This window comes from Centroberyx affinis, unplaced genomic scaffold (genome assembly GCF_046629955.1).
Source record: "Centroberyx affinis isolate AG114_WGS23_722 - 3 ecotype Tasmania unplaced genomic scaffold, CSIRO-AGI_Caff_v1 ptg001679l_1, whole genome shotgun sequence".
In the NCBI taxonomy this organism is placed as follows: domain Eukaryota; kingdom Metazoa; phylum Chordata; class Actinopteri; order Beryciformes; family Berycidae; genus Centroberyx; species Centroberyx affinis.
The window spans coordinates 298,883-326,359 of record NW_027280099.1 but is presented as its reverse complement, the minus strand read 5'-3'; the positions used below and the strand labels follow the sequence as shown (position 1 = coordinate 326,359).

At 40.5% G+C, this 27,477-nt stretch overlaps 2 protein-coding genes across 2 annotated transcripts in view; one reads left to right on the top strand and one right to left on the bottom strand.

Moving 5' to 3' along the window:
• Positions 1 to 16,401, top strand: part of nvl (nuclear VCP like) — a 30,900-nt gene extending 14,499 nt beyond the window's left edge. The window contains exons 15-24 of the mRNA XM_071528468.1: positions 5,321 to 5,539; positions 6,182 to 6,286; positions 6,609 to 6,671; positions 10,407 to 10,526; positions 10,745 to 10,844; positions 10,980 to 11,086; positions 11,319 to 11,395; positions 11,732 to 11,820; positions 11,963 to 12,060; positions 16,265 to 16,401. Of these exons, the coding sequence (XP_071384569.1) occupies positions 5,321 to 5,539; positions 6,182 to 6,286; positions 6,609 to 6,671; positions 10,407 to 10,526; positions 10,745 to 10,844; positions 10,980 to 11,086; positions 11,319 to 11,395; positions 11,732 to 11,820; positions 11,963 to 12,060; positions 16,265 to 16,309 (1,023 nt within the window). The 3' untranslated portion in view covers positions 16,310 to 16,401. The remainder of the gene's footprint in view (positions 1 to 5,320; positions 5,540 to 6,181; positions 6,287 to 6,608; positions 6,672 to 10,406; positions 10,527 to 10,744; positions 10,845 to 10,979; positions 11,087 to 11,318; positions 11,396 to 11,731; positions 11,821 to 11,962; positions 12,061 to 16,264) is intronic.
• A 3,541-nt stretch (positions 16,402 to 19,942) lies between these two features.
• Positions 19,943 to 27,150, bottom strand: degs1 (delta(4)-desaturase, sphingolipid 1). The gene is made up of 3 exons (XM_071528470.1): positions 26,930 to 27,150; positions 22,338 to 23,080; positions 19,943 to 20,098 (listed from the first exon to the last, which is right to left on the bottom strand). Exons 1-3 carry the CDS (start codon positions 27,009 to 27,011, stop codon positions 19,952 to 19,954), a joined length of 972 nt encoding a protein of 323 aa, XP_071384571.1. The 5' UTR covers positions 27,012 to 27,150; the 3' UTR covers positions 19,943 to 19,951.
• Between the last annotated feature and the right edge of the window lie 327 nt (positions 27,151 to 27,477).

Genomic DNA, 27,477 nt, shown 5'->3' with positions numbered 1-27,477 from the left:
TGAACCTCGAGTTTCTCTCTGTCTCCGCCCTCTGTCAGCCACACACGGTATTTGATTTCCTCATTCATTCAGTCAGCAGGCGAGTTTTGGCGTAACATAGTTCTGCCGTCTGTTATTTAAAAAAAAACAGTCAGTAGGCCTATATTAGAAGTCCACTTTTTTCACTAACATGGCATGTCCTTTTGACAACGATCCCGTGGATGAAGGTGCAGCATTACTGCGCAGGGAAATAAATATTTTTATGAATAGGCTTAAAAAAGATATATAGGCCTAGGCATATTACATTTTATAAAGGCACTTGTGTCTTGGGGGGTGAGCTCTGAAGATGAGCTCCCTCCAGGGATTCCCTCAGCCACTGGCCTTCCTAAATTCTGGCTTAGGGCCAGCTCCTCTGCCTCCGTTAGAGGTGGCGGTGCTGGGCCACCACCCGTTTTACGGGCATCTGCCTTCTTTCTGTTGGCTGAGTAGAAGTCTGTGTTAGTTTAAATAGGCTTAATTATTTAACAGAATATGATATAGGCTAGATGAGAAGACATTTATGTGTGTGTGAAAACAGCATTATGTTGGGGATAAAACAACTGCACAGTCAAACAGCCACTTAATATTTACTTTACAATGTAAAACATGATCAAAATGAGGTACCCCCATTAAATTCTGCCGAGGTCTCACCTGTTTGAACAATGTTTTTATATTTCATCTTAAGCTGCTGCCAAGTGCGCTTCTCCCCCGCGGGATTGCACCTAAATGAAATAAATTAATGAGCTACCATTCAAGCAGTTTTCCCCTGTAATATTATTGTGATTGCAAAGGACTACATTTAAACTTACGCATTGACCCGAGCAGCAATGTTCTCCCACGCCGTCTCCCTCTCTTTTGCAGCTGCAGCGGTGTTGCACTTTTTTCTAAAAACATGTTCAAATTCGCCGTATGAGCGCATTAAGATTTCCAGTTCTAGTGGGGTAAAAAACGCAGCCCTCCTCTTCCCCGTTGCCATGGTGACTCGTCGAATCGGGGCTCCATTGATGCTGTCTTTTTATAGTGGTGGTGCACGTGCTTAACTCCAGGTGAAACTACTCCGAGTTGATCTAACTACCTCAAATCAGCTGTTCTGGAACCGAGAACTCAGAGTTTCCTATCTCAGAGTAGATCAACTCAGAGTTCAGGGTTAGACTCAGAGTTTTTTGAACCTGCTTTGTGAAACGGACCCCTGTTCTTTAGAGTTCCAAAACAAAAACAGCCAAACAATCACACTGTGAATAGAAAGACCTATACACCATTATTTGTTGCAAATCAGTCAGCTGTAGTTAAGATTTGCACTACATTATGTTGTAAATATACTGTAGGTCTTTTTGGAACTCTGAAGAACTGGTCCCCACTGACAAACTTCACCTGTGTTTCAACTGGCATGAGGGTGAGTAGATGATGACAGAATTTTCATTTTTGGGTGAACTATTCCTTTAAGTCACTGCACTGCACTCATGTTAACTTTCTGAGTATTGAGCAGTGCTATAAATCTCCAATTAAAAAGTATCAAGTTACTGTTTACAAATACTGTTGCTTACACATGCGAGTTTGGTGTAAACTGTGGAATTTTACTGCAGTGAATCTCAGAGCATACTGATTCAAGATGACTTCACGATTGAAGTCCATCCGAGGCCATCCATATACTCAAAATGAGCAGAACCATGAAACCCCTATGGAAAGTGTGGACGAGTTGCTATTCACCGTGATTGAATCGGAGATGGAGAAACGCTTGTTCATTGAAACACAATTTCCGAATCTCCAGAGTAGACCCGACACCATTCCAGCAGAACTAACTGGTTGCACGAACGCAGTTAACTAACTACTAAATATTCCTCTTTAAGCACACGGGTTACACCCGGGCCACACCGCCTACCTGAGCGGCGCGTGTCCGTTGCGGAACCTGTTGCTTTTCATTTCGGCGCCCATGTTAACAGGTTAGAGCAGCCACACAGCCCGCGTGAGCAGCGCGGCTCAGGCGCGCCGCGGCTGCGGCTCATCTAGCGTGTCGCCTATTTTTTCCGTGTGACGCGCGCGGTTCTCAGCAAAAATAGACAGTGAAAATGATGTGTTGATAGTCATATTGACATCATACCAGCAACATTACACTTTTCAGTACAGTTTCAATGTCTATATCTGTAGAATATGTCACAGACATGAAAAAAAAAAAAAAAAAGTTTTTCACTCAACACTTTCTGTTTCCGTTTCAAATTAAAAGCCCTCTAGTGTTTCTGTGGACCGAATCCCTTCATTTGTTAACACAAGGCTTCTATTGTTAATTATTTGCAGGACCGTGTTGTAGAAAATTCAGTGACTTGCACGGCTAAATTAGTGGAGTACCGGCTTTTAATTGTGGAAATACGGTGGTCATAGCAGAAACCACACGTAGGCTATAATTATATTATGTTAAAAGAACATCAGGTGAGAGCAGTATTTTTCCGGTTCTCTCTCTCTCTCTGTACAAGGGTAAACAAAAACCATGTAGAAACAAACTCAATGTAGAAAGATAGGGCTGGAAGGCAGCGCCGCAGCAGCAACGCTGTCAGTGTGGACACCACAGGTGTGCGAGCTGCAGCAGTTCAGCGAGGTAGCCGTCACGCACAGGTAGAGGTAGGCGGTGTGGCCCGGGCGTTAGAAGGCAGAGTAAAATCGCACCAAGCTCACAAACTATGAAGCAAAGTTAGGAGAGCTCAAAGACCGGAGTCGAAGAGACAATTTCTATGTCTCCAACATACCTGAGGGAGTTGAAACATTCAGCTCCTTATCCTACATCTCTTCTTCCATGCCGGTACGGTTCCCATGCTTGGCTAGGGAGAAGATTGAAATCGAGCAAGTCTCTGAAAACGGGCTACAGAGCATTCCTTATCTACCCGGCCAAATTCAAGCTTACCCTGGCTCTGAACATCATATCTTTGCGGCCCTGCAGGAGGCTGAGGAGATAGGATTTGTGGACTGGATCTGTACCACTTGTCTCCTTTAGCTTTGTCTACTTGGACTGTTGCACTGTTGTAGGATGGGACGACTAGAACTTTTTCGATGGTATAAGCTGCACTGAATCACACTCACTATGATTAATGCATTGAGCGTTAGTTTGTGGACGTGGTAGCAGTGGGGTTCTGTTATTAGTAACTGGTTGTTTTTGGAAGTGCTGGCCTGGTGGATATGTTTGCCAACTTTCTCAGTGTCACGTCATCTGATGTAGGTTTGTTAGGATATTTGGGGTCCTTCCCCCTGTTTTTTGGGGATTTGTGGGTTTTTAAGGGTATGGTCGTGACCAGGCTTAAAGAGAGGTTAGATCTCCTTTTTGTAGGTGTTTTTTTTGTTTGTTTTTGTTTAATTTTATTATATGGTGTCTACAGATGGTTTTATATACTCTCTTCATTACTACTAATGACGAAAGTTCAAATAGTATTCTATGACAACATTGCATGTTATTAGTTAGAATGTAAATGGGTTAAATGGGCAAATTAAATGAGACTATCAACGTAGGCACCATATTGATATTGCATTTATCCAAGAGTCTCATTTAAAGAAACGAGATGTACAAAGATTTTTCTAATAAATATTATGTGGCAGCATCAGGTTCTTTTAATACTAAATCCAATGGATCGTTTGTTGTGTTGAAGCGCAGACTTTCTATTACAGTCCTAGGAAGGTTCGGTTGTGAGGAATGTAGGATATCCTACATAATGTTTAAAAAAAAGTGTCTCTGGATGCATGTTTGCTTTCATCTCTATCTACGCCCTGTCCCACTTTGAACTTGAATTCTTTACTAATCTAACTGCAACCTTACTAGATGTGTAGGACTGCTCTCGTCAACGGTGCAGACATGCATCACACACACTCTCTCTCTCTCTCTCTCGCTCTCTCAGCGGACCCGTCTATGCGCCTCCCATTGCACACGCGGGCGTGAGGGATATTATATACTGTATATATTATACATAATAAAAAAAAATATATACAGTACTGTGCAAAAGTCTTAGGCACCCAAGAGTTTTTATATAAATTGTGTCTTAGATGTTTATTCATTTATTTCCTGCATTGTGTGTCAGTAGACTCCTCTTTGTAGTACATTTTTTTATATTTAGAAACTTTTCATTTAATAATTTTTGAAAGCATCTTTGCTTTACTTTTTTTCTTTTACATGTGCCTAAGACAGTACTGTAAAAAAATAAAAATAAAATATATATATATATATATTCTTTTTTTCTTTTTTTTCATGCCAACAAGACAGCCAGCTGAATTCCCGAAAATAACAGTTAACGTTACTATACAGCAGGGTTTCCGAGATGATCACGCAGTCTAGCTGCTAGTCAGTGTTAGGAAAGAAGGCAAGAAGGAAAAGGACTCATCCTGAGGAGGAGCAGGGACAGTCTGGACCAGAGGAGCTGCTGAGCAGTAAAACTGAGTAGATAATGTAACAATGTCAAAGGCTAGTAATTTAACAATGTTAAGATACAGGTGAGACTGACAGCACAGAGAGATGTAGCAGGGCGGAGGGGCAGAAAAGCAGATTTCTCTGTAAAAGGGGTCTCATTTCTATTCTGTACTTTGTAGACAGGACAAAAGCAAGCAACAAACAGAACTGTGATATGGCATAGATCTCAGGAAGGGTATGAAACAATTTCTTATGCATTGGGAGTTCCTCAATACATAGAGTACATACAGTATACAGTATAAGCAGTATGCAATATGCTGTAAGCTTTGTTTTTTATCAGCTGCCTTCATCTCTACTGAGAAAACGGTAACATTAGCAAAGGAGCCAGACATCTGAGATTACATTCAAATAAGATGATGATGATAAATCACGAGTAGTGGTCATGCTTTGTTTTAAACAATGAGTTTTCGTTTATGTATAGAGATGCATGCTGATAGAAAGAGGGCTTGCAGCTAGTAAGTACAGTGAGGGAAGGTGGATTTAATGCTCCCTCTATCACTTAATCATTTTAAAACACTCAGGGCTGGTTTTGCGGACAGAGATTAAGCCTAGTCATAGACAAAGGACTTTTTCAATAGATATCTCCATTGAATTTTGTGTTCAGTCTAGGACTAGGCTTAATCCCTGTCCACGAAACCAGCCCTTAAACATGCTTGTGATTTCATCCAGACCGTCATGTAACGTAACGGATAAAGCCACTTGGTTGTGTTTTAAGATGTTACCCCAGGCTTGTCTTCCTGTTTTGACTTTCACAGTGTATGAAGCCTCTCTTAAGTGCCACCTGGAAATACCTGGGTGCAAACATTTTGAATTAGGATTACTGCCCTGCTATCCTGATCAGGTCTCTGCTCTGTCCAACAGGGGGAGCTGTGTCGCCTGTTGCAGCTGCTTAAGAACACTGAATCACTGTCGGAGGAAGAGCTGGCTGGTCTGTCCATCCTCATGTCCGACTTTCAGGCCTCCCTGGCCAGCGTCCAGCCCTCAGCCAAGCGGGAGGGTTTCGCCACCACACCTGATGTCACCTGGGAGGATGTGGGAGCTCTGCAGGACATCCGAGAGGAGCTGACCATGGCCATATTGGTAGCATCAAGCTTCTGAAAACTTTAAGTCCATGATCCAAATTAAAATCTAGCCTCACCCTGGGCTAATTAAAGCGTACTTGAACTTTGGTCATACAGATTCCAACTAAACACTGGCAGGTTACACATTTTATGGTCCCTACTCATAGTTTAATAAACACTGTAGTCAGACGTTGTCCTAGAATCAAGATAGTAGTCACCCTTTACAGCAGCAATATATTAAATCAGAAGACAGGTAGATTGTTTATTCCTGTTGGCACGTAACACAGTTGTGCTACTCCAGACTGTTAGCTGCCTGATTTTACACCTATGGGGTACAAAACTCATATCACCTACTTGACCACCTTTTCAAGTGTTACACATTTTAGCAGAGTCAATACAGGATAGGACGTTAATTTGTTGTTATGCCCCATTTAACTGGGCGGCTGTTATTTTCCTACCACATACCGTGGTCAATACCACATTATGTTAAGATAAAGGGACTTGATGCTTTCAAGTGGAGTGGTGGCCCATGCCCCGCTCTGAGCTGGCCCACATTTGGACTGGTTCATCGCAGGTCACACTCTGCTGACTCAAAGAATGAATACTGTCATTGTACTGCAGAGCAGAATAAGATCTGTGTGTGTGTGTTTGTGTTTTTCAGGCCCCAGTACGTTCTCCAGAGCAGTTCAGTTCCCTGGGGCTCAGTGCTCCATCAGGAGTGCTGCTGGCTGGACCTCCAGGCTGTGGGAAGACGCTGCTGGCAAAGGTACCCCTACCTCACAAATGTGCAGTTGTTACCTGAATGTCAGTATCATGATTGTTTGTTTTTAACAACTCTAGTCTGATGTTTACCAGTCATAGTTTTACAATAAAACCAGTCCTTAACTAGCATTGTGTGATTTGGACACATATCGTCAAATGTATATCTGCCTAATATCTACTCTGATTTAATATGACTGTATGATATATGGCCATTCTTTCACAATATGATAATTTTAAACTATAACACAGCCAGGTGTCAAGTAGCTGTCAGAGAGAACATGTAGCTGCTCAGTGACAGTTTTGCACTGTGTTGTATGTCATGGCAGGCAGTGGCCAATGAGTCAGGCCTGAACTTCATCTCTGTCAAGGGTCCAGAGCTGCTCAACATGGTGAGTCACTGAGCTCCATGCAGTTGTGCTCATGTTTAGGAACTTGCTCATCTTGTTGTAGTGGAGGTTGCCTGGACACTGCTGTTCAGTTGGACCACAGTACTGCTGCACACCTGATTTATTCCAATAGCGAAGTGAAAATGGTGAATAAAATGCAACAAACAGGCCACCTTATTATCCCATCCCAAGTCCTTCTACTTTGATTTCCCACCAGTAAATTGTTTATTTTGAGCAGGGTTAGGGTTAGAGGTGTGCCACCTCTGTATGTCTATATGTACATCTTTGAGAAGCAAATTTGGCTTGTTCTCCTCCTGAAACTAGAACGCTCAGATGTCTATCATGTTTTATTGAAAACTAAACGGAATCACTCTGTCAGTGGATGTAAAGACCCAGGGCCTCACTTAGAAAACCTTGTGTGCACACTAAACTGGCATGAAAACTGCACGTGCCACTCTTCACACAAATTGTTGGATTTATAAAAACAAACTTGTGAGACTGTGCGTACCACTATAGAAACTTAGACCTGTGCATGCTCACATTTTGGAGATGGTGGGAAATTTTGACTACAATGGCAAAGTAGTGAAATAAAACAAAAATGTCCTTACACTCAGTTAATTTCTAGTCCTACTCCACAGAAAGCCCGCTAATAATAATATTCTGTGTCATAAAAATGTCTAAAAACCTCCTTGACCATGTCAAGGGGTACATTCCATTTGGCCAAAATGCGTCTTATCCTCACGGCCTCGACTCCTCGCTGACTCGACATCCGCTGACAGCCGCCATCATTAAGGATGGTTAGAAGATGCATGAAGGAGGATCCTTCATATCTCCTCGCCTCTGTCCTCCATTATCTACTCACCTCCATGCCAGTAGAAAATCAGGTAAAGTTTGTTAGATACAACAGTCCCGGAGATCCCCGAAGTACATTGCAGCTTTCTCCAAAACAACTGAAGTTGCCGGAGACCTGTCTTCAGTCTTCAAAAAATAACGGAAAATAACCATAAAATGGCTCCATGCAGCTCTTACAGGATAATCCAAATCTCTTGAAGCCAACAGATCCCAAAGTGACTTGAAAAGACCGACATTTACACCATTATTTAACTGAAATCACCATTCTAGCTGTTCATTTCAAAATATGTCACGTTTGCGCGCACCCCAGCCTCGATAGATAAGACTAGCTCGAATTACCAGAAACAAGACTTCCAGTTTGGCCGTTTAGCCTTCAAAATAAAAGCGCAAGATTTTAAAATGGGTAGAAGTACTGCTATAAACCAATTACTTTGTATTTAATCCTCAAATTCAATAACTGAGCACCCATATTAATGTCCACTTTAGTCTCCGTTCTGTATTTATTCTGCACAGTGAGCAGAATTCAAATCTATTTGTGGTGGGAGGTGAGTTGGCCGGGGGGGTATGACTGAAAAATTATCTAATGTACTCCATTTCAAATACTTTGTGTCAAAGATAACATTACCTAAAAATATATACAGTGCTACACTGTTCTGTTTGTTGCTTGCTTTTGTCCTGTCTACAAGGTGCAGAAGAATAGAAAAGAGGCCCCTTGTACAGAGAAATCTGCTTTTCTGGCCCTCTGCCTGCTACATCTCTCTGTGCTGTCAATTTCACCTGTATCTTTACATCGTTAAATTACTAGCCTTTGACATTGTGACGGTGGCTGAATTCAAATGTCTGGACTTCGGCAGACTTGCAGAATTTATGGCACGCACCCATGAAGTCCAGGAGGGTTTAGGGCTGTCCACTGTCAAAATGTATCAAGTCTGGGACTCTCATGCGGATCTTTGGGGCGGTCCATGCAGACTTCCAGCGAGTCCGCTACCTTGCAGACTTCTCTGGCAATATTTCCCATTGTTCATTGCACGACAGATGTAATACGTCAGCTCACACAAAGGCAGATGTGAAACATGACAGAAAAACAGGCAAAGAGGGTATTCCTGTGTAAGTATTTAACATCTACTTATATGATAAAGCATGTATTCAGGCAGCATTGACTGTAATCAGCCTGTAACAGCTAATGGACTTCTCTGCTCTGCACCCCTCAGTGATCGTTTGTTTAACGTTTGTTTCGCATCGGTGGTATCCACAGCAACGAGCAAGGGGAGAAGTCCCGTCCCATTCGCCCCTTGTATGCAGTCCCGCACCCCTGAGCCCTTGCGAACGTAGTTACGCTGAGCACTTCAGTCAACATCAGCATACGTAAAACCATAGTCCTCGAGTCTGCAGTGCAGACATTTGGATTGGGCCATTATCTACTCCGTTTTACTGCTTAGCAGCTCCTCTGGTCCAGACTGTTCCTGCTCCTCCTCAGGACGAGTCCTTTTCCTTCTTTGAAAATATTTTTCAATATTAATCTGGATTGAGGGAACAAATTCAGAGTTGGAGTTAAAAAGTTAATATTAACGGTGGATACTGACTAGCAGCTATTTTCAGCGTGCTCATCTCGGAAATGCAGCTGTATTCCGAATAACGTTTAACTGTTAGTTCTTCTTTTCAGGAATTCAGCCGGCCGTCGTCTTTGCAAAAAATATCTCAGAGAGAGAGAGAGAGAGGCTGAGCGAATCAATGCACTACACGCAGCTCTACAATTAAATAGTGAAAAAAATACAATTATTTGTGGCGGTCAGTGCTGATATTGTGGCAGGCCGCCAGAAAGTTGTCTGTATAGGAAACCCTGGTTGTTTATATTTAAAAATGCCACATTTTATGGCATTTTTCATTATTATTATGATATCAAACATTAATGTGGGTGCTCACTTATTGAATTTGACTATTAAATACAAAGTAATTGGTTTCAAACAGTATTTCTACCTATTTTCAAATCTCTCTAAATGGCCAAACCGGAAGTCTTGTTTCTGGTAATTCGAGCTAGTCTTACCTATCGAGGCTGAGGTGCGCGCAAACGTGACGTATTTTGAAATGAACAGCTAGAGTGGTGATTTCAGCTGGTGGTCTAAATGTCGGCCTTTTCAAGTCACTTTGGGATCTGTTGGCTTCAAGAGATTTGGATTATCCTGTAAGAGCTGCATGGAGCCATTTTATGGTTATGTTATTTTCCGTTATTTTTTGAAGACAGGTCTCCGGCAACTTCAGTTGTTTTGGAGAAAGCTGCAATGTACTTCTTCCAGCGATCTCTGGGACTGTTGTATGGACTAACAAACTTTACCCAATTTTCTACTGCCATGGGGGTGAGTAGATAATGACTGAATTTTCATTTTTGGGTGAACTATTTCTTTAAGGGCATTTCATTAACCATCTATGGTTAATTGTGGGAGTTAAGGGGGCGGAGTATGAGGCGTGTGCACTGGGTACCGCGTATTTCAAGATATTGGGGATTTAAACAGGGGAAATTGCATGCCGGTATGCATACACACAGCTTTATAAATCTGATTATTTTTGTCCGTACATAATTTTCCTCTTTTGTCCGTACATAACTTTTTAGTGTGGAATCTACACATAGTTTTATAAATGAGGCTCCTGCAGCCTATCACACATGTTCTGAAAACATTCCTTAGTCTATAAGTTTTATAAATCTGTTCCTAATTATTTTATGCCAAGTTGTATTGTGCCTTTCATATTCCTGTGCTGTATAAATGCATTAAACACTTGGACCAATAAGCTGTCGGTCCTGCTGCCCTTATTCACCATAACTTAAGCTTCATACACAAGGATGGTGTAAGAAGTTCCTGGTTGAACTTATGTGTTTCTACCATTCACCAGTATGTGGGAGAGAGTGAGCGGGCTGTGAGGCAGGTATTCCAGAGGGGACGCAACTCGGCTCCTTGCGTCATTTTTTTTGATGAGATTGACGCCTTGTGCCCACGTCGGTCAGGCAGTGAGGTAAGCAAGAGGATTGTATGACTGTGACAAATAAAATGGTGCAGAGGTCATGAGAAGATAATCATGTTCACACTCTTAATCTTCTAAGATTGTTTTTCAAGCCCAGAATACAACACTTTTGATTTGATCATCAACTGGTATTTCATTTCCACCATTATATGCTGTTTTTGTGGTGTCCTGATCATATCTCTATACTAATATGGTCCCTGTGTCTTCAGTCAGGTGCGAGTGTGCGGGTGGTTAACCAGCTGCTGACGGAGATGGATGGCCTGGAGACCCGCCGGCAAGTCTTCATCATGGCTGCCACCAACAGACCAGGTAAGCTTGACTAGGCTGCAATAAAGGCTGCAAGTTGATCAGTGTGCTCCAGTTTCTCTCCTTTCTCATCCCCAAACGCATTTTGTTTTGTTTTTATAAACGATAAACCATTGCCACCTTCTTGTCTCTTCCAAGATATCATAGACCCTGCGATACTGAGGCCTGGCCGTCTGGATAAAACCCTGTATGTGGGCCTGCCGCCTTCGGCAGACCGCCATGCCATCTTGCTCACCATCACCAAGGTAATGGTTAAACCAGGGTAACCAAGGGTCCTCAAATACACTCTTGCGTCCAAACTGAAGAACTTCAACTACCCCTGTTGTAATTAAGAAGAATGTTGTAAATGGAATGGGGGGGATATCATGTACTTAGAGCTAAAAGCTTTTTCTCTTAGGTGAGCTGGCACAGAACCCCTGCTCCCAGTATTGACTAGTGTTACAGTACGACAGATACTTAAAAGTTCATATGTTGTAGGGGGGCACCAAACCTCGTCTGGAACAGGGTGTAAGCCTTGAAGAGATTGCCCACGACGAGCGCTGTGACTGCTTCACGTAAGTCTCAGCTGGAGACACCTGCTTGTCCTCTCATACTATATCTCATACTATATTACATATATTCATATTGCTGTTTCCCCATATGTTATTTTGTAGCAGTGGTGGCAATTTTATTTGTTTCCTGGGCCATCCCTCCAACCTTATGTCAGTGTTAACTTTGGTTTTGTTTGTAGTGCAAAAACTGTACTTTTCTCAAACATACTCAAACTCAAACATAAAAAAAAGAAAAAAAAACACTGGCTCAAATGGCTGGCTCAAATGCTTCATACACAACAGGAAAAAGAAATCGGATCAAAATTATGTCTATATTTGTTTTTTTTCTTGTTGATACAGTGGAGCTGACCTGTCTGCTTTAGTAAGGGAAGCATCTGTTAATGCCCTGAGGGCCTATCTGATGTCCCAACATTCCCCATCTTATTCAGGTAACTTGCTTCCTACTTCTACTATTCTACTAGACTACTATTTGGCATTTCCAAGTGTGAACTCTAAACTACAACTGGGAAGAAAAAGTTGGACAAGCAGGCCTTATCAGTTGAGATTGTTCTGTTCATTGTCTACATACAGGTCACTCATTCTCCACTGGTCCCGTAGCTGACATCAGGGTTAGCAAACAAAACTTTGAGGATGCCTTTAAGAAAGTACGGCCTTCTGTGTCCAGAAAGGTAAGATAATGAACATGGTACAATTATTCTTTTTTCTCCATGCAAAAAATACTTCAAACTCAAGAATTAAAATTTTTGTTAGGATTGGACAATTGGAACACAATTGTTTTTGTTTGGATTCTTCTTCATCATCTCTGTTAAAAGTATCTGGACACCATAAGACCCACAGCAGCCCAACTTGGCAGATAGGTTTGAAATCTCAACCACTACTCGGGCAACAAATATTTTTTTCCATAGATTCCTTGAATCAAGCCAAATCAAGTGCACATGGCAGGCTGCAATTTTCTGAAAAAGCTATTTTTGCGAACACGTCCTAGACCATTGATCCAGTCATCCCCCAATTTGTCATGCAGCATCTCTGGACTCGCATGGCAAAAAGTTCCAAACTGCCATAGGCAGCCAAACTATCTAAGCACCTATTTAGCAAAATGAACAATAACTTGTGAATGCAAAGTCCAATACCCATGAAACTTGGCCCACCTCATCAACAGGTGACTATGCTTTGGCTTGAAAATTTCAGGAAATTTGGCCCATAAAGGGCACCACAGCAGAAAAATGCCAATAACTCTTAAACCGTTTGCCTGACATTCAAATTTGAAATGATTTGTCTTTGACAAAGATTTTAGACCTGCAATAAGTGATTTCAGACCCTGTAACCAATCCTGAAACTAACGTGTGCTACATGGAGATTTCTGTGACATGTAATCATATAAACAAATAGCCACACACGCGGACCAGCTGTGTTGTTGTTTTCACCTCTTTCCTAAAGCATGTCGTCAAAGTCGGCCGGAGTAAACGTTTTCAACTAGTAAACGTGCTACCTACCTCTTCACTTGTCATTGTGGTAAACAGATAAACAGAAATATCAGTATTAAAGGTCCCATATCATGTAAAACAGGATTTCCCTTGCCTCTTTGATTATAAAGGAGTTGGATGTGCTATCTAAACATTAGATCCTTTGACTCACGCAGCCTGTTCCATAAATGTGATGGCATGCTGTTATGTGTGAACAGCAGCCGGTGTGGACATGCCAGTATATCAGTTCTGCTAATTTCCCAGCTCAAGACGTTGTAATGTTACTAGTAGGGTTGCAAAATTCCGGGAATTTTCAAAGTTGGAAACTTTCCATGGGAATTAACGGGAATTTATGGGAATTAACGGGAATTTATGGGAATAAACGGGAATAAACCAGGAATTTACGAAATTGAAGGTATGCTCTTAATAGGGAACTTAAATATAGTTGGGGAAAATATATTTTAGCATAATCCTGACTAAAACAACCAGATATCATGCAAGTACAGTTGAATATCTATGCTATTCCTCAATCACATGCACACATAGCACACTGCTTACTGCAGGGCTATTGAGACCACGCCCCCTACATGCACTGTGCATTCCTGTGCATTTTTGTTAATTTTTGAATGGGTTGGGTCGGGGGGATGAGTAATATTTAACTCAACATTCATGTTTTTGTTCTTCAATGAAAGAATTGATTGTTCAATAAAATATTTAACACTTGATAAAGTTCTACTTACAAATAAATCTGTTTTAATTGTATTATTTTGGATGGATGTCTGCTTATAACAAAACAAATATTTATGCTTGGATATGATACCTTTCCATTAAATTACCCTCAATTCCCAGTTAATTCCCATAAATTCCCATAAATTCCCATAATTCCCATGGAAAGTTTCCAATTTGGAATATTTCCAAAATTCCCCAGCTTAACTTCCCATGGAAATTTACCGGAAACTTTCCGGAAATTTACCGGAAATTTTCCACCCCTTTGCAACCCTAGTTACTAGTAATGTTCCGTATCCACTGTATGTGAACGATGCCAGAACATTAACCATTAACCATTTTACTAATCCATCATCCTGTCAGGAATAATTTCACCTTCCTATACCTCAGAGCTGAGAAAGCTCCGTGTATCACACATATCAGATCATAATTAGACCTATCGTGTGTGATCAATCAACAGGCTATTATTATTATATTACTATTAACTACTCTGATTTTTTTCTGGCAAAATGCATGAAATAATGAAATATAGTTTATTACTGAATTGAACAGCGACCGTAACTTTGTGGCGTCACAAAGGTTCGCTCATTATCATCTTTGTAAGAAATAATAGACTAACAAGTGTTACTAACTAAGTGTTTTTTCAGAGTTTTCCCTGCCTCTCGCTGTTTGCAGCTGCCGTGGTCTGTGGTGTCTCACGTTTCACTCTTGAAACGGTTAGCCAGAGGGGTCGTTAATATTAATGAGCCTTAAAGAAACAGAAACAGGCTGTTCTTGGCAAGGCTTAGAGAGATGCTGGAAAATCAACGTGTAAAAATGAGTGTTTTTGGTACATGACACCACACAAACAGCTTTTAATGGACCCCAAGACATAAAATAAAACACTGGAAAGTGTAGAATATGGGACCTTTAAAAGTGGCTATTGGCAGCTTGAGTACAAAATATATTGGCATCTGTCTTACAAAATCCATATCGGACATTTCCTTACCAAATATATAGATTTGAAATGTATTGGAAGAAACAAACCGCATCCAGTATATCAGTAGTGGCTTTATTTATTTGCACATTATTATTCCCCAGGAGCAGCATTCCTGTGTAGATGTGTGATGTTGCAGCTGATTATTAAAGGAATAGTTCACCCAAAAATGAAAATTCAGTCATTATCTTAAGTTTGTTAGTCCATACAACAGTCCCGGAGATCCCCGGAAGAAGTACATCGGATCTTTCTCCAAAACAACTGTTACTGGTTACAAGTTGCTGGTGACCTCTCTTCAGACTTCACTTCAAAAAATAACAGAAAATAACCATAAAATGGCTCCATGAAGCTCTTATAGCAAGACCAAGTCTCTTGAAGCCAACCGATCCCCAAGTGTCTTGAAAAGACCGACATTTACACCACTATTTAGCTGAAATCGCCACTCCAGCTGTTGTTTTACGTCACGTTTGTACGCACCTCGGTCTCAATAGGTAAGACTAGCTCCAATTAGCACAAACAAGACCTCCGTTTCGGCTGTTTAGCCTTCAAAATAAAAGCGTGATATTTTAAATTGGGTATAAATACTGTTTTAAACCAATTACATCATCAAATTCAATAAGTGAGCATCCATATTAATGTTTGATGTCATAATAATAATTATGAAAAATGCCATAAAAGGTGCCATTTTTAACTGAAACGCTGCATGCATTACACTGTGCAGAATACATACAACACATAGACTAAAGTGGACATCAAACATTAATATGGGTGCTCACTCATTGAATTTGATTGTATGAAATACAAAGTAATTGGTTACAGTAAAGTAACAGTATTTCTACCTATTTTCAAATCTTGTGCTTTTATTTTGAAGGCCAAACCGGAAGTCTTGTTTCTGGTAATTCAAGCTAGTCTTGCCTATCAAGGCCGGGGTGCACACAAACATGACATATTTTGAAAACAACAGCTAGGGTGGCGATTTCAGCTCAATAATGGTGTAAATGTCGGTCTTTTCAAGTCACTTTGGGATCGGTTGGCTTCAAGAGACTTGGATTATGCTCTAAGAGCTGCATGGAGCCATTTTTGGGGTATTTTCTGTTATTTTTTGAACTCCTAAAAGACAGGTCACCAGCAACTTCAGTTGTTTTGGAGAACGCTGCAATGTACTTCTTCCAGGGATCTCCGGGACTGTTGTATGGACTAACAAACTTTACCCGATTTTCTACTGGCATGGGGGTGAGTAGATAATGACTGAAATTTAATTTTTGTGTGATCTATTCCTTTAAGGCCCAGGACTCGGACAGTATAGCACAATGGCCTCTTCACAGTGAGAAGCTGTCAGCTCACCCTATCAAGTTGTCAGGAAAACCAGTCTTTCTTGTCCCACTGTAAACATGGCAACATTAAACATTAGGCTGGTGTCCTTGGAATTCCTACACAGTCATATTGGCAATAGCAAGAAATTAGCTGTTAACTTTAAAATAATTATTTGTCCATAATGATAAATGTGAGTGATAAATATTAGCTGTCAGTGTTCATAGATGGACTGTGTTAGTTCTGCGGTTCCTCACCTGCCACAATAGGTTAGCGATGTTTGTTGTGGGAAATTGCCTGGTCGGTGAATAAGGGAACCTGGGGCTGGATTTAACTAGAACAACAAGCATGCTTTGATTCTACACTAATTGTCTTTGCCCACTGTCCTCTCTATAGGATCAGAGGATGTACGAACAGTTGAAAGAGTCTCTAACAAGATAAAAGTGATCAATGACCAGAGGATAACTGCCAGAGCCATCACCACCAAAAAGAGTTCAACTTTGTACATAATGACTTTACAACAACCTTTGGTCTACTGCATTAAAGTAGTGAATAATCATTTTGTATGTACACACATTTTATTGTGGTTGTTCAGAATGGAAATGATACATGCTGTTGAAATAAAAATGTTTAGTTTCTTGTTCATAAGATGTACTGTAGAAACGTGTCTTATTGTTTTAAGACAAGGGCCTGAAGTTGCTTTCAGTCTTAAGGATTTGGTTCGTATCAAATCTACCAATCTGCTCTTGTTATCAGGAACTAAGGCGGTGTCAAACCTCCCAAGTTCACCTCACCCTGCACTCCACTGTTTGCCTTTACATACACTTTGGATAGATGTACTGTACTGATGTACAGAATTCAAATATGAATTGCCTAATTTCTTTTAAAGGAGTAGCTTTAAAAGAATTTTAAAAAATTTGAATTTTAATCTTATTTTCTTCATCAGACCCTTGTCAGATTGTGAGAATAAAAACATATTTTTGTCCTTCACTTTCCATACCATGGCTTGTTAGCATTGTTAACATCCCCCATCAACCAAGGGGCACTGGTAGCCAAGTTAAGTATTCCATCACAATAACAAACAAGTCATATAATTCGTTTTTAATAAAGCCTTATTTGGTGCAGGAAAATGAAGCATTACATAATAAAAGAACTGTGGAAACTTAATCTCAAATTGCTGATGAGTCTATACAGACAGCAGGTGTGGTTTGACCAGACTATTATAAGGTTGGATTACACATGCACATAAAATCTGATTTTGACTATATGTGATACAGATATATCTTTGTGTCCTAGCAGATTGAATCAGATGTTTCCAGTATTAGATATGTATGCATTTTAAAACTGATACGCATCTAATACTGGGTTCTGAAGAAAGTTGTTAGTAACTGACCCAACATATACTGTACACAGCAGTATTCACCATCAGGCAAGGATTATTCTACGTATTAATGTAATGCAGTCTACATGTGATGGCAGGCAAGACCAACATTCTAGCCATGTTGAGTACACCTAGACAAATGTATTGAATGATACAACTTTATTGGAAGATGGAAGATGGAAGCTGTAATTACTGACTAACATGCACTCATTAAGGTGCTCCAGTTACAGCATTGTAATTTCATAAATCAGGCTTCCTGTGATTAGTAATTGAAAAAAATCTTACTATGGAGTTGAATTTGAAATCCATATAGGTTATATATTTATGAATGATGCACCACTCACTGCTTATATGATCTGTGCTACATGTAGAGTCTACCAAAAATGATCAAAAGATCAGATGTCAGTTGGGCCTACAGTGTAAATACAACCTTAGATCTGTCTCAGCCTAGCATGAGAGGGTTTTGTAGACAAATGTCCAGCATGATTTTAATACTGATGTAAATGAAACCGCTGGACAAACAAACAGCATGTCCCCCCCTAGATAAAGTGTCAAATGAAAGTGGAATTTTTAAGACTCATTACAAGTCATGACCCTGTTATTAGGGAAGCTACTTTCTACATAGCCTCACAGTTTGCAAATGTTAAGGACACAATTGGAAATTAGAAGAGTGAAAATGTAAGCAAATAATTACCAAATGACAAACTTACAGTGCCTTTGGTTTCTTTGCTTACACTAGATATTGGCAAGAGTACTTAGTTCCAAAATTGGAACTGTTTTCCATGTTAGCCAGCCCAGCTTTTTAAAGGAATAGTTTGGTATTATTAGTAGAAACCAGAACTTCGCTAGCTGCCTGCTCCACCCCTCCGCTAATACCGGGAAGCCCCCTCCTATTCTTGTTTTTTTTTTTTTTTCAGGATAACATACTGATATGATATGATTATAATGTGAGCATCGTGTTTTGCAAAACAACACTTATCATAGTTGTCAAAGACTGTCGCGTATGCCCTTTGGTTTCTATTTCAGTAGAGTGGGAGGGGGCTTCCCGGTGTTACTGGATGGGCGGAGCAGGCAGCTAGCGAAGTTCTGGTTTCTACTAATAGGGATCATGACCGAAAATATGTAATTTGGGCCCAGGGTTCAAAATACCAAACTATTCCTTTAAATGGAAGGTAGCACTACTATGCTAGAAACAAGTATAAACGCTCAAAATAAAGTACACACTGTAAAGGTACGGTTACATGCATGGGTCATGATAATTCCTACCTGTATCTGACAAGATGTGTGCACTGCTTGCATTACACATTCAAGGCCTTATTTGGTTGACTCATTAAAGCTCAAACCCAAAATGCACTGAGAAAAATGTTTGAAGCCCACTATCCCCATTGTTTCACCATAAACTTAATCTAATCAGAGTAAGTGCACAAAACATTAAAGGTCAGCACTTTAAGATGAAACAGTATTGGTGGATTGGCACAATTTCATGCCATACAATTTCCTAATTGAAATGAATCAAATCATATAATTTTGATTGTGAATACAAAAATGGAATCAGAACATAGCTCTTAGGTACTGATAAGTGATAGACTTATGTCACATAGAATTTCCAACACAACCTGAAGTTAACTTTGCTTTAAATTGTACAACCACAATTGCTATGGAAGCATGTCGTCAGGTTTTGCAGTGAGTGTTGACGATGAAATAAGGTGGTGGATGTCAATCTAACACATGTAAGGCTGCGTTCACACATACCGTTTTTTTCCCCAATTGCCAGCGCCCTTTTCTCATTAAAAGTAATGGGAAGCGGCCGCAAGGCCCACAAAAGGCAGCCGCTCCCGAAAAGCGCTGCAGCTGGTGTTTTTTTCGGCAGAGCAGAGCACATTCAAAAACTTTTCAGAAAAGCGCTGGGTGACGTGAACTGCTTTTTTCTCAGCCGACCAATCGCGATGAAGCAGAGGCTTGCCGTTTCCTGTAGCAACAACAAATATGGAGAAAGTCAAAGTGCCGGTGGAGAAATTGGTCGTCGTAATAAGTTAATTTCCGCTACAACAGCGAACATAAAGGCAGTATGGATTGTACTGGACAAGTATTGGAAATATCTGGTAAGCCTTTGTTTGTTGCACAACACTATTGTCTGCTAGAAGTGCTAACCAGCTGGTTAGTGAGCAAGCCAGCTACTCAGCTAACATCAGATGTTGTGATCGGCTTTTTATTTCTCCTCACAAAAAGCGCTCCAGGCAGGACTTTTTCCACAAAAGAAAACGCTATGTGTGAACGCAGCCTAAGGCATGATATGCTTCCATAGCAGTTGAAAAAGTCATAGACCTAAAAGGTTAACTTGCATACATTTTACATATTAAGCAACCACAATCTCCCCACAAACTGAGTAAAATGTGACAATGAAACCAGAATGTGATTTCTGCCACTCTTACAGGAAAAGGTGACCCCTAACCCAGACTAACTTCACTAGTGCTGTTTGTGAAGGAGAAATAAGTGTGTACTGCTTTGGGATATCTGAATGCAAGCAGCAATAATGGCTTTTCTGATTTGTGGAGGGAAATCACTTCCAAACTCATTTATACATGTCATACACCCATTAATATGCAAAAGCGGTTATGTTTATAGGACATTAAGCTGGGGCTGGTGTCAGGTTGGATGATGTAGCTTGTTCCAGAAAAGCTTGACATAAGAGTTAAAAAGAATTATTCCTGCTTGATGTCTCCCTTTAGCCTCCTCTTGACGCGGGAGTATGGGCTGAGCGTGTCATCCATAATGAAGTCATAGAGGACCTTCACCCAGGATGTGTAGTGAGGCAGATCATCATAGTACTCTGCTGCAATTTTCTTCACCTATGTAACAAACATAAAAAACAAACACTCACCACTTGATGCCACCGTTAGACTGACATATCCTAAATTTGGAAGAGGCATGGTAAACATGGTAATCATTGACCCCAAATTAATCTGAAGTCGTAAAGAGATTGGCTCAGGGAGCTATAAAAAAACGTAAATTATGAAACAAGCTTGGCCATTGTTATGGTAAAATTAATTTTACCACAACTGTGGTACAGCCAAACTAAGAGTCATAAGAGGAAGATTTAAACTAAGTTTATTCTCAACTCATCAATATCATGAATGAAAGTGAATCTATAAGGTACTTTTTTGGCCCGGCCTAGACAAAACTGACTTAAAATACTGTCAGTGTCCAGCGGATGTTCTCTTAATTTTCCCCACAGTGCAGCCAAGGGCATCAAGAGGCAAATTCAGGTCAGGCAGTTAGTCAGAAACAAAATCAAACGTTGGTCACTATATATAAATATATATATACTATATATACTATATATAAATCTAAATCGATCTCTAATGCACCTGATGTGCGCATCACGTCGTGTCTGTAATTTGGAGATGTACAGACAACAGACCAGCAGCATTGAACTCAATCCACAGTGTCTCCTGGTGTGAAAACAAAAGTGAAACGTAACATTCCACAGTTAGTAATGGGGATTTGCAGACAGTAACTCGTCTTTGCTGCCCTACAAACATCAGTTAAAGTTTGTAGGTATTTCAGTAACATTAGTGGAATTCGCAGAAGTCGCAGTGCTTCAGTGCATAAAATTGAACACATGCGCCGTGGGTCTGTACAGGATATGCGCTTGTTTTCTTTTGCCAGCCTTTCCTCAGAGGCCCAATTAAATGCTACATACACACTGCCAGAATTTGGTTGGGACAAATCGAATTAATGAATGAGAGTGAATGCACATATGTATGGTATGTATGATACATACATATCATACATTAAATAATGTCTGTAACCATAGTAATGTTTACTTCAGACCTGTAGAACTTTTTTTGAGTTCCAAAAAGGGCAAAAATGACCAGAAAATGACTCCAAACAGCTTGTGCAGCATAATCCAAGTGTTTCTAAAATAATCACGAAAAAACGACTTTTGTTTCAGGGTCCATTTTGTTATTTCTAACTGTACTTGAATACGTGATGAGTTGTATTTACAACTTCCAAAGTCAGGAGTTTATGTGGAGCACATGAAGACAGCAAGACTTTCCCACCATATCATTGTAGGGCAACCAGAGCTTTGTGAGTGGGGCAAATCTAAGAGATAATGAGATATAGGCCTATATTGGACTTTTGGACCCACAGTACAATTGTTTGGCTTCAGAACACTTGGATTATGATGCACGAGCTGTTTGGAGTAATTTTACGATCATTTTTGGAACTCTAAAGAACCAAGACCTGGCTACTTCTATTGTTTTGGAGAAGGCTGACTCAAAACTGTGCCAGTTAAGTTTACTAGTGTTTCAACTGACATGAGGGTGAGTAGATAATGACAAATTGTCAACTATTCCTTTAAGTCCTACTGAGATGTATTTTGGGGACCTGATTATAAGAACAGAAAATATTTTCAAAATCCTTTACAACCTAACCTACAAGCCTTCGTTGTCCGATTAACACATAAGGACAGATTCACATGCAGCGCCCTGAAATGCTTGGAAAACGCAATGCACGCTTATTGCATTCTTTTATCAAGGGTGATTGGACAGTCGCGCTACAGGCATGCCTGGCATTGCCGAGCAACCAAAACCAACCAGGACTTTACACAAACTTTGTTAGTATTGACATAAAATAATGGATTATCATTGCCGTAAAACCCTTGTAGTTGCTTTAATTGATCTACATATGGAGCAGAAAAAATTTCAGGCTATGTGACATGCGGTGCACTTGCAGTGTTCCCAAAAGTGGATATAATTATCTCAGGATGCCATGGTCAAAAAACATGGCTTGCAACACAATAAAAATAAAGTTTGGTGCACTCAAAAGATGCCACATGTGAACCAGCCCTGTTGAACAAATGGGCAATTTGCCAATGACAACATACCTCCACATTCACTTCTAGAATTTTCTTCTCACTTTTGAGAGGATATAAATTAATTTTGCAGAACAACAAAATATGCAAACATTAAAGGAGTTTGCAATTTCAGAGAATAATTGCAAATGAACACACTATACAGTATCTGTGAAACACCATTATCAGACAATAATATGATCGCATATATAGAGCAGCTGGATACTAACCAAAGGTAGCCTGCGTCCTGGGATGCTAGGGAAGTCATGGTGCTCATTGTGGTAGCCCACATTGAAGGTGAGCAGGTTGAGGGAACCATAGTAAGAGTAGGTCTCATGGCCCTTGAGGAACATGTAGTGCTCAGCAATAAAGTGGCCGGAAATGGGGTGCAGGCCCATCCCCAGCATGGAGCCAGCCAGCATGTAGACCACAGGCTTTGCCCCCCACAGCCAGTACAGGATCACGTCAAAGGACAGCTGGATGGCTACATTGGCCATCTCCAGCTGAGTGATAGGCTTGGGGTTGATGCAGAGGGGCCGGATGGCATAAAACAGTGGCTGCAGGATGATCCAGATGAACTTGCGGAAGCGTGTGCAGAAGAACCACCCTTCGAACTGCGTGGGGATGTCTACATCCACACCGTCCCCACCCAGGTAGCGGTGATGGTCCAGGTGATAGCGCTTGAAGGAGGCTGAGTAGGGCAGACCAATGGGCAGGTTGGCGAACATGGCAAAGTAGCGGTTCCACATGGCTTTGGTGTTGCCGAAGGCTGTGTTGTGGGAGATCTCATGAATGGCAAGGGTCATTGAGTGGTTGATACAGCTCCCAAAGGCGTAAGTCCAGAACAAAACCCATTTCCAGTCCAAATCTTTGACCAGGTAGAATGCTAAGAACTGGATAGCCACCATCATGCACACAATCCATTTCAGCCTCAGATCAGGACCCATCAGTGACTTGATCTCTGGGTATTTGGCTGTAGGGTCAAAATCACAATACTCAAGTTAAATTAGGTGTACACTAATGTATTGAAAATGAAACAGTGGTAACAACATACTTAAACTAAGGAAATTTACATCTAAGAAATGCAAGGGTGATTGGATGAATACATCACAGATTTTTTTCCTGATGTAAATTACCTTGAATTATGGTAATTTAAAATATAGCCTAGTGCAAAACATTCAGGGTTTCCCACTGTGCTTGACACGCATAGATAGCTAACACAACACCCCGTCTTGACTAGGGTTGTAACAGTTCAGAAAACTGCACGGGGGGGTATATTATCTTGTTAAAAAATGGTAAAAAAAAACAAGCTTTCTGTCAATAGTTGTGTTCTATTTGGATAGGAATAATTTTTTCTCAAAGGCGCACTACCCCGCAAATTCCTGTGAGTTGGTACATCGCAGAGACATCAAATTTGGCCCAATGACAGATATTGGTAACCATTACTAGGTCCAGAAATATGAACTCAATCGGCCTGAAGGTGGCGCTATAATTAAAGGGCAAAAATTTGACCCTTTGAGGCCATAACTTCCACACTGTAAGTCCGATTTTCATGAACCTTGGTCCACATTATACAGGTGACCATACTCTACAACTTTGCCATTTGGACCCTCAAGGTGCGCCTGTAAAGTTTTTGAGATATTTTTGAGTTTTAAGTTTTGAAAAACACATTTTTAACATCTCCTCCTACACCGTTTGACAGATCACCACCAAAATGTTTATGTATCATCTACAGACCTATCTCATTAAAAGTTGTTAAAAGATTGTTGATATCTACTGTCGTTTTGAAGATATTAATTTTTAAATTTGAGAGAAAGCGTGGCCTGTCAGCTAAATTGTCGTAACTTCATGACAGATTGTCCAATCATCACGAAACTTTGTGAATATGTTCAGACATCATCAATGGCCATGTGTAATCGGCTACATGGATTTGTACAAAATTTGCATGATCTATAGGGTCATGACTCAGTCGATGCATAAAATTTGGTAATGATTGATTAAAGTGGGCGTGGCTTATTACAACAAATCTAAACTTTCACATTTCAAAATTCAAAATGTCCTAGAGAGCTGAATTTTTTTCAGCACATCCACTGAATTGTGACAAAAGTTTGCCTCACTGCAACCTATGGTCAATTCAGAAGTCCATCACTCTATATTTTTCAAAATATGCAAAATCAATTAACATCTATATCTCCACAAGTCTTCATTCATATGCTACCAAAATGTTCACAGACATTCTCTAGATGGTAGATATCAAGTTTTTTAAAGGTTGTTCAGATCGGTCAAACCGTGAGTCTGCAGTGATATTCAATATCTTGCTGTAATTTGTACTGTATGCACATTTTCTATTTCATCTAATTTTTAAACAAATTTCACCAAAATATTTGACAATACACTCGAGAAAAGCAGGTTAAAGTGTGATTTTGTTCAGAATTTTATCCCCAACAGTTACATTTTTTTTTGTTTTGTGACATCCCTCTCTCTACCTTCTGCTTGTGAGGTCGGTTTGGCTTCCCGGCTCAGGCGCCAGTGGGCGGGGTTGGAGAGGGCGTCAGGAAACTACCTGCACCTGGGTAGTTGTGGCTACCCCAGTTTTGCACATGTGATGTCATTGCCTCAGCTTGTGAGGTGTGTGGACACCATATCTCCCCAGTGGTGCAGACAGTAAGTCACCTTCTCTCGGGAGGCAAAGGTCCAGGGTTCGAATCCCCAGGTAGCTAAGTCCTACTTGCCAACAATGTAGCAATTCATGCATGTGGTATGTAAATAAATAAATGTAATCAATTTCAATTTACATGTCAGTACCATTCAGAAAAGGCTTGAACCCCTTTCATGGCCGCTTGCGGCTATATTTAAAAGTCACTCGTGCTGATTAACGGGGCTCAGCAGGCGGACATGCCACTCCACCAGAAACATTTTTAAATGCACAGTAGGAGCATTTATTCACTGACAAATAAACTGTACACACACTGCTGCTTTCACAGCTATACTGTTAATCTCTCTCTCTCTGGCAGGTAAACTGCATAAAAAACAAGTCCCAGCAAAGACCTGTGTGTAGACCAGCAAAGACCTGTGTGTGGACCACATTGTTCTGTTTCTCTCATTACAAGGGTGAGCTGCCAATTGTGGGAGAGGCCTGAAGCATGTGATCGCACACAATTGGGGCTCTGTAGCAAACTCAGAAATGGCTGACAAGCCTAAAGATTTATTTAAGTAACAAATCTGTAGAGCCTAATAAATCCAATAAGATTGGAAATCGGAGACTATGATCCAGGGATTCTGACACTTATCCAACCTGAGAAATTTGGTCTCATTCTGGGAAGAGTTTGATTAAAATAGATATTAGCTACTGTCATGTAACATTTCTCACACTTGGCCCTACCAGTAATTGAAGAAATACTGATACCGTAAAGACTCCATCTAAAGTTAGAAGCAGTCTACTGGTCTTTACATACAATGCCTGCAATCTGTTAGGAAACAAAGACATGGCAGCCTTGCTATGTAAAGTGTAGCAGTGCCTCTGTGTCTCCTGATACTGCTGTACTAGGGAGTATAACCCACTGAGATGAATAATTCAACCCAGGAGACGGCTCTGTTGTCAATGAGTATCTTTATCTATGGCTATGGTCTCAACACAATGGTAGGACTTTCCGATGACCAATTAACTTAAGTGTCTGTTATGTTAACAGTGAAAAAAGACATTAGGGGAACAAGGGCTGTACAGAAAACCAACTCAACCTCAATCATCCAAGACAAAACCCTGCACACAGAAGGCCATGGAAGACTAATACACATTAGTTCTTTAGCCTCTCTCATCCTTTTGGTATAAAATAATCACCGGCCTGCCTTGTTGGTAAACTAGAGAGTGCTATGTGTAGTTCACTGATGTTGAGTCACATGATTTGTTGGTTTTGAAGTTCAATTTTTTAAAACAGTTACTTACAAACAGTTGGAGGCGCCAACTGTGAAGTTACCTAGTGCAGCTTTAAACTGTAGATCTATAATCTATAGATCTATACACTAGCATTTTGGAGGCTCTCATATTTCAGTAGATTTGTTTCCTCTTGTAGAGGTAGGCTTTGGACAGGTCATGGGACCACTAGGAGCAAATAATACTACTCTTCATTCAATTCACAAATCCTCAGCCAACATTAGCTTGTAAAACTATTTACACAACTTTGGTATAAAGATTGGTTGCATGGGTTAAAGGTTTCTTGGATTTTTACCTGCCAGTCAAAATTAAAGTTATTCACTAGACAGAGCTGATAAGTAAATGCCTCTCAGAACATGACAAACATCTACATGTTTAGCGTACTGCATCAATATCAGAGACTTGCAATACATTTTGGTGTTTATCTATGGAAGTAGAACAGGAATGTTTGCTAGTACCTACCGCAGCTTTACTGAGAAGCCCACAGTATGTCATGTAAAGTCATTCCAGGGAGTGGCACAATGATTTACTGGCTGCAAAGTAACTTTGCTAACATTGTATATTAAGCTAGATATGTAGCCTGAAAATGTAAACAACTAAATATATCTCTGTAAGCAACTATGGTTGTAACGTTAATTGCCAGTATGTAGGCAGGAAGGAGTGCTAATTATTTGCTAAAGTTATGCTAGCACTGAAAGGCAAATACAGGGCCGGATATGGAACCGTTAGCTAACGTTACCGAGCCAAGTCAGCTAACGCTAGCTTGATGGAGACAAGTCGAAATGCATCAACAAACGTTTATGTCCATAGACTAGCTAGTTAAAATAACAGCATATCATAATAACCATTTAACCCCAACGCTTGCTAACGGGTAAACTATCGTTAGCTCACCCAGGATTCGTTTCCTCCTGTCGGCATGCGGCTGATCCGTATAAACCCATTCATAGTCCTCACGGCCGACCCGGTTCCCCATCTCTCTTAATTTGGTTACAGACACGAGTGTCTTAATTTTATTTTTTTACAGAGGCGTTTTTAAAAGAGCTTCTCTTCTGCTTCTATCAGACTGGGAACTTCCTCGACCGTTCCTCTCTTCAGTATTAGGCCCGAGTCCAACAAGCTGCCCCCAGGGTTGCCAGATCTACTGAGAGAAACAAGTAACCCAGACTGTCAAACGAAACCCAAAACAAGCGACTTGGCTCTGCACATGAAACTCCAAAATAGGCAACCACGTATCCACGTTTATCATACACGAACACGGTTATGTGATGAAACAGTCACTTACTGGATTACACTAAACATAGTGATAGTAGGCTAATGTATAGGCCTAGGTCTGTGAAAATTTAATAAATTTGATTTATTTAATGTTCGGTAATGTGGTCTTCAATCATGACTACTTGTATGTCAACTATTCTCCCTTCTCCCACTAAAAAGTAGCTCAT

Excerpts from the sequence above, each read along its gene's own strand:
- degs1 (XM_071528470.1), bottom strand. The coding sequence starts at position 27,011 with ATGGGGAACCGGGTCGGCCGTGAGGACTATGAATGGGTTTATACGGAT. Across the intron at positions 23,081-26,929 it reads CAGGAGGAAACGAATCCTGG|CCAAATACCCAGAGATCAAG; the intron begins GTGAGCTAACGA and ends TTGACCCTACAG. Across the intron at positions 20,099-22,337 it reads CAGGACGCAGGCTACCTTTG|GTGAAGAAAATTGCAGCAGA; the intron begins GTTAGTATCCAG and ends TTTGTTACATAG.